The sequence below is a fragment of the Austrofundulus limnaeus genome, unplaced genomic scaffold, assembly GCF_001266775.1.
Source record: "Austrofundulus limnaeus strain Quisiro unplaced genomic scaffold, Austrofundulus_limnaeus-1.0 Scaffold1145, whole genome shotgun sequence".
NCBI lineage: Eukaryota > Metazoa > Chordata > Actinopteri > Cyprinodontiformes > Rivulidae > Austrofundulus > Austrofundulus limnaeus.
This window is the reverse complement of record NW_013953547.1, coordinates 46643-53984: the sequence shown is the minus strand read 5'-3', so window position 1 is coordinate 53984 and position 7342 is coordinate 46643. Positions and strand designations below refer to the sequence as shown.

Below are 7342 nucleotides of genomic sequence, written 5' to 3'. Positions count from 1 at the left end.
CACACACACACACACACACACACACACACACACACACACACACACACACAGAGAAACTTGTTTTTATATCCTTGTGGGGCCTGTCCCATGATTTCCATTCATTTGTTGGTAATTTTATATCCTAACCCAGGCCCAGGCTTTGGGCCCCACAAGGAGCACCCGGTCCCCACAAGGCTGCATTTTCCAACTGGGCCCCACGATGTAGGAAAAACAAGACCACACACACACACACACATATCCCTGTGTGGACAGTGGATTGACTTCATTTTCTGGTAATTTTATAGTCTACCCATGACCACTTACCCTAAAACTAACCTAAACTCACTCCTTGGTCCTAAATCTACCCCCCCCCCCCCCCAGCACTTGAAATTATCATCCATACTTGTGGGGACTGGGCTTTGGTCTCTTCAATGCACATTCGGTCCCCACAAGGCTACCCTTTTTAGGAAAATGGTTCCCACAATGTAGCAAAACTGCCCCCCCCCCACACACACACACACACACACCTCACTCTCCCTGGTGTACATGTCCTGCAGCTGCTTGTCGTATCAGAGACTTGTTGAAAAGTTTAAAGGTTTATCTTTTGAACAGATGGCTTCTAAGAACTGTAGAAAGTTTAACTGTCTGAATTACAGTTTGGAACCAAACATCGTGGCATCATTCATCTTCTCATGGTGTGGTTACACAGTTTTAGTGTACAGTTATTTGTATGCTACCACTCTTTGTTCTGGTCAGGGGCAACAGGAAATGGGACTGCAGGACAAATCAGAGGTGCAGTTAACATGAAGCACGTGTTTGTCTCACAGCCCATCTGTGAACTAATCCAAGCATGAATCACAAGCGAGCACGTACTGTAAGTCTGTGGAATGTTCCGGTGGTTCTGGATGTTCCACTGACCGCAAGAAGCAACAAGGTCAAACTCTGAAGTTCCTGCAGACCCCTGCTAACAAAGTGCCATTGTCCGCCTGACTGAGTGCTGCTGCTTCAGAACTTCAGAGATGTTTGGAGGACATGTCTGTGGGGGTCAGAGACAGAGTTCTAACCGTCCTGAGAAAAACCCAGACAATGTCCATGTGACAGGACGTAGGGCTGAATGGGACCTTCTGTGAAAGGACGGAAGCAGTTCAGACTCATTTCCTCACAGCTTACAAAGTTAAAAACAAACACTCTAAAGTATTTTAGGTGATGAAGACAATAAAGAATGTTTCATGTTCAGGAAAATTGGTATGAGTAACCAAAACCAAAAACTTACTCTATTTTAACCCTGCAGTCCTCAAACTGTACGACCATTCACTCACTTATTTACTATAAAATACAGCAATTCAAATCTCTGCAAGAACATCACAGAGTTTATGAACTGATGAAGAACATGTCATCGAGTGGATACATTAGGTGAAAATTTCCAATATATTTGTTTCAAACCAGAAGATATAGCTAGATATTGTTTGTACTTTGTAGTCACCAGTTTCAACTCCTCACTTTTATGTTTGGTTATGTTCAGACGTATGACAGAATAAATAAGTCTATAAGTTACTTTATTTGTACTTTTGTAACTAATCTGATCTAGCCTATAATCTTATTTGTTTGTAAAATTGAAATTTGTTATTTTGTTTTGTGCAGTTTTATTCAGAAGAAAAAAGTGGTAAATATAATTATTTGACTAAAACTAAAAGGTTTTTGGGATGTAAGAGTCGGATATTAATGTATTAATTGTTCCGGAGAAAGTTTGTGTCAATCTGAGGGTAATAGATTTCTTTTAAGTATACAGATGTATCATCGGACTATCACGTAAGGAAACGATTACTAATAATTAGAGATGGGATTAATAGCTCTTTGAGGGGATCCTGATCTTGATCTGTTTATTTCATAGAGCCATTCAATTACGTCATCCCGTAGAGTGAAACAACATCGCGTACGGCATATGTGATGACATCATCGCATCACTGTTGCTGCTGGGATGTTCTGTGAAACAAATAAAGACAGAATTCTATTCTTCTAACCTCTATCGGCATCTCAGACACCCCACTGGACTGGTTTAAATTTTATCTTTCTGACCGCACTCAGTTCATACAGCTCAGATCCTTCCACTCCCAGTCTTCACCCATTTCCACTGGTGTTCCCCAAGGTTCTGTACTCAGGCCTCTACTTTTCATAATCTATCTGCTCCTGCTTGGCCACATCTTCCATAAATTTGGTATCCATTTCCACTCTTATGCCGATGACACAACTCTACATTTCGACAAAACTGAACTCCACCTTCTCATCTTGCACTCTTACCGACTGCCTCAGTGAACTCAATAACTGGTTCTCCAACAATTTCCTCCAACTAAACCATAACAAAACTGAACTCCTCCTTGTTGGGACAAAAAACTCCATTTCCAAATCCCAGCATCTTCTCTTCACTCTTAACAACTCTGTTCTTTCCCCCTCACCTCAGGTCAAGAACCTCGGTGTCATCCTTGACACCACACTCTCTTTCAACTTACACATTAACAACGTGACACAATCTGCATACTTTCACCTTCGCAACATTAACCGTCTCCGTCCTTCACTCACTCCACGYTCCACTGCCATCCTTGTACACAGCCTGGTAACATCCAGGATTGACTACTGCAACTCCCTACTGTTTGGCCTCCCCAGTAAATCCCTTCACAAACTACAGATGGTTCAGAACTCAGCAGCCCGTGTAATCACTCAAACTTCATCCTCTGCGCACATCACTCCAGTCCTACAACAGCTCCACTGGCTCCCAGTTAAATCCTGCATCATCTTTAAAATTCTCCTACACACCTTCAAAGCCATCCACAATCTTTCCCCTCCTTACCTATCTGACCTCCTGAACATCTCCACACCCTCCTGCTCTCTAAGATCTGCCTCCTCCCTCCAACTCTCAGTACCTCCTGCCCGCCTCAGCACCATGGGGAACAGAGCTTTCAGCCGCTCTGCTCCGCAGCTCTGGAACTCACTACCCCATGGATTACACAATACAACCTCTCTCTCCCTGTTTAAGACTGGCCTGAAGACACATCTTTTCGAATTAGCCTACCACTGTTAAYTCYRATTTTCAACATATGKCTGTTTTTGTTGTCCTCACTTCGATGTTTCTCCCCCACAACTCTATTGTTCAATTTGTCTACATAATTGTATTTTATTATATGACTGTTCTGTACTCCACATTTCTGTTTCTCCCACACTACCCTTATCATTATATGTATCTAAATTTTTGTTTTTTGTTCTTTCATTTGACTTTTTTTCTATTGTACAGTCTCCTTGGGTGTCCTAAAAGGTGCTTTATAAATAAAATACATTATTATTATTATTATTAATTGTACAGTGTCCTTGGGTGTCCTGAAAGGCACTTTATAAATAAAATGCATTATTGTTGTTATTATTATATAATATGATGATTTGAGAATCATTTTCAACTTATATTCAACTGAATACACTACAAAGATAAAATATTTGGGGTATATTCACACTAGGAAAGTCCTTTGGTCCACTTGCTTGGTCTGGACCAAAAGCAGACTTTTTTTTCCAGTGTGATTTGAAATCACATTGTGCTTTGTTACAAGATTATATTTTATAAACAAAGTGGTGACAACCATTGATCCAACGGGACAGAAATGACGGGGGTCAGGACAGAGCACAGACCCAGAAAGGAAGGCGGTGCTGTTAAAACAACTACAATACCATTTAGAATATTAGGAGCAGCTCATTCATTGTCGGTTTCATGATAATATACTTCAAATTTTGGGAAGACGTTGGCAAATGGGTGCCGCAACCCAAAGGAGACAGGATGCACCATGTACCCTGACTCACAATGGCTCATTGAAGCGTAACGGTATGGAGTTCCATTAGTGCCAAAAATATGTATTTCTGTCTATGTAAGATGTATATGTATTGGGATATGTAAGGTGATATGCTAAGTGATGTGTTATGTCATATGTTATGTGTAAATGTAGGGTGAAATGTGAAATGTTATGTGTATATGTTAGGTGATGTGTTAGGTGATAAGTAAAGTGATATGTTAGGTGTATATGTTAGGTGATAAGTAAAGTGATGTTAGGTGTATATGTTAGGTGATAAGTAAAGAGATATGTTAGGTGTATATGGAACTCCATATAATGGTAGCATTAGAAACATTGAAAGGTTAATTGTTACCATGTTACTTAGTAACAGTGGCTCGTGAAGTCCAAAAAGGCGCATGTTTCATGTAGTTAGCTTGGGTTACGGTTGGTAAACAGATTTCCCATTCAAGGAAACATTCCTTTCAAGGTTTCATTAAGATTCCTTCTGCTGTTCACAAGAGCTTTGCAAAGCAGAGAAATCTAAAACAGGGGTCTCCAACCAGCAGCTCGTGAGCTCATTTAATGTAGCTCTTCAGTGCTTATGAAAAATTAGGAGAAACAAAATTTAATTTGTCACTGGCCAACCAAACTTTAATTTAATTACAATCAATCTATAGATATCCCTTCCCCTTGGTTGTCAATCAAACTGTTTATGTAAATTCAGTGTTTTTKGTGGTGGTTTCATGTGAAGTGAATACAATGTTTTTTGTACAAATCAAGCTTATTCCAACGGTTTAAGTTTAAAATGAAATGTTGCAAAAAGTAGCTCTCGGACAGTCCTGATGCATGTCAGTAATCCAGGTAGAAAAAATCAAAAAGAAAAAATAAGTAGGTCCTCTGGATAGGTTCTTTAGTGAAACATTTTGTCGTTTCGTTAAGCGATGGCCCTCTTTTGCATGTGACTAACCTGTTTGTCCACCATGTGGAGGCAGTGCTTTTAAGGCTGAGTTCACCTGAAACTCATMAGRCTGAAGAAGTCTCTTGGAGGAGAGATGAAACGTTTCACTAAAGAAAAACCCATCCAGAGCACCTACTGATTTTTTCTTTTTGATTAGCTCTTGGACGATTTCATTTTGTGAAAGTAGCTCTTAAGGAAGAAAAGGTTGGAGACCCCTGATCTAAAGACACATTCAAAGACATTTCAAAGCAGCAGGTGATAACGACAAGATCTTCAGTGAAAATGGAAACCACAAAGTCCAGTCCATTTGGTTCCAGATGCCAGCCTGCTGTTGTTGAACTCTGCATTTGTTTCTTTCTTCTTTAACTTCACTTACATATTGTGTTTGTCTTCCCTCCACAGGTGTGTGGAAAAGGTTCTTTCCTAAGTGAACAAAACATTTGTTTACCATGTAACTGCAAGGGGCATGCTGACTTCTGTGAAGATATTACTGGTGTTTGCATCGTAAGTGACTCAGCAGGCCTTTTGGTAGACCACCTGAGTGAACACACTGCACCTTGAATAACACATGTCCTCCTTCAGAACTGCAGGGACCACAGCACAGGTGATTTCTGTGAAATGTGTGAAGATGGCTACGTTCTGACTCCCAGTCAGGACGGGCGACATGCCTGCAGAGCTTGCCCCTGCCCCCTTTCCATTCCCTCCAATAAGTAAGTAAGATTGTTTCTGTGGAGGCAGCCGTGATGCAGATTGATGGTGTGTAATCTCTGACTTCCTGTCCTGTGTGTGTTTGACCAGCTTCGCGTTGCATTGTGACAGAACAGCTGCCACACTGAGGTGTAAGTGCCAGGAAGGCTATGCTGGACATACCTGTGAGAGGTCTGTACTTTTAACAGTTTAACAAAGACTTCTGTCAAGTATAAGATTGATATGTGTACTTTGTTGTAGCACCAACACAAACATGTAGAGGAGAGTGACTAAAGACAGCAACAGAATGAGGAATTGTGGTCAGTTTGTCCTCCAGCCTACAGCAGCAGAACTAAAGGCTCCCACATACTCAGGCGCACTCATTCCCTGAGCCACGCACACTCTGCGCATATCGTCCATAGATGTTTAAGACTTCATACTCGAGCGTACTTCACCTGACGAACTCTTTAATTTCTCGCAATTTCAGTCATGATGTCAAGGATCAGCAGGAAGAGATAGTTTGCATTTTAGCTTTAAAACAATAAAAGAAAAAAGAAAAGAACTACCTTACCCAGGATCAGAGCTATTTCCTCCCACAAATTTGTTGCTTGCTGAAAGTTTTTATATTCCTTCATTGACGCGTCAAAAAGTTTCCTAATCTCCTCCATGAGATGCTTTTCAAGATTTGACTGCATTTCATCTACAAATGACACCGATTCTCAACTTTATCAGCTTGGTGTCGCATCCAAAACAGTACATGCCACTGTGCGCACCGCGGACGCGTACGTAAAAAATTGATCTCTGCGCGGACCAGTCCACTGATGTCCGCCTCGAGTCYGCGTGGACCTCCATGGAGCGAAGTGCGCCCGAGTATGTGGGGGCCTTAAGGAATAACTCAGGAAACCTGTCTAACTATAGGATTTATGAAAAAGGAAAGTCTTCAGTCTAATCTTAAAAGTAGACAGARTGTCAGCCTCACGGACAGAAACTGGAAGTTGGTTCCACAAGAGAGGAGCTTGATAACTGAAAGCTCTGCCTCCCATTCTACTKKTAGAAACTCCAGGAACCACAAGTAAACCTGCAGTCTGAGAATGAAGTGCTCTGTTAGGAAAGTATGGAACAATAAGATGTTTAATCTCCTCAATGTAGATGTGCCCCAGGTTATTATGGAAACCCGCTGGTGATTGGCAGTTCCTGTAGGAGGTGTGACTGTAACGGCAACACTGACCCCAACTTGATCATCAACGAATGCCACAACGTGACGGGCCACTGCCAGCACTGCTGGGGAAACACGGCAGGAGCGAACTGTGAGAGGTGTGCCCCGGGATTCTACGGCGACGCCATCACCGCCAAGAACTGCAAAGGTAGGTGGTGGGACAGGTGGGATTATTTTCATCCAACCGTTGTCTGAGCTGTCTGTTAAAACTGTGTGTCCTGTCCTGTGTGTGTCCCAGAGTGTCAGTGCAGTAAATGTGGCACGTCCTCATGTGATGACAGGACAGGAGTGTGTCACTGCAAGCCTGGAGTCACTGGACAGTTGTGCGACCATTGTGAGGTGAGACAGACCAGGTGACTGATGTTTAACACAAAACAGTATTCAGTCTCCATTTGCAAGTTTTTTATTTTATTGTTATTGGACAATTCAAAGGTTTTTAACTTGTCCTGAATTTGTTCCAAACCTGTCAAAACAGACATTTAAGCAGTGCTATATAAAGTACCTCTAAGTAATACGTACTTAAGTAAAAGTACATGTGTCTTATCATAAAAATACTTTGGGAAAAGTTAAAGTCTTCTCTAAAAATATTACTTGAGTAAAAGTCTTAAAGTATCTGATATTTTTTGTACTTAAAGGCACAGTGTGTAGGATTAGTTGTTTTCAGCGACATCTAGTGGTTGAGTGGTTGAATCA

General features: G+C 41.4%; 1 protein-coding gene across 1 annotated transcript in view; it reads left to right on the top strand.

The window, feature by feature from the left end:
* lama4 (laminin, alpha 4) overlaps positions 1-7342 on the top strand; it is a gene marked incomplete at its 3' end in the record, with an annotated part of 62466 nt that overhangs the window by 8733 nt on the left and 46391 nt on the right. The window contains 5 exon segments of the mRNA XM_014030930.1: positions 5149-5250; positions 5329-5456; positions 5545-5625; positions 6583-6797; positions 6888-6988. Coding sequence (XP_013886384.1) covers positions 5149-5250; positions 5329-5456; positions 5545-5625; positions 6583-6797; positions 6888-6988 — 627 coding nt within the window.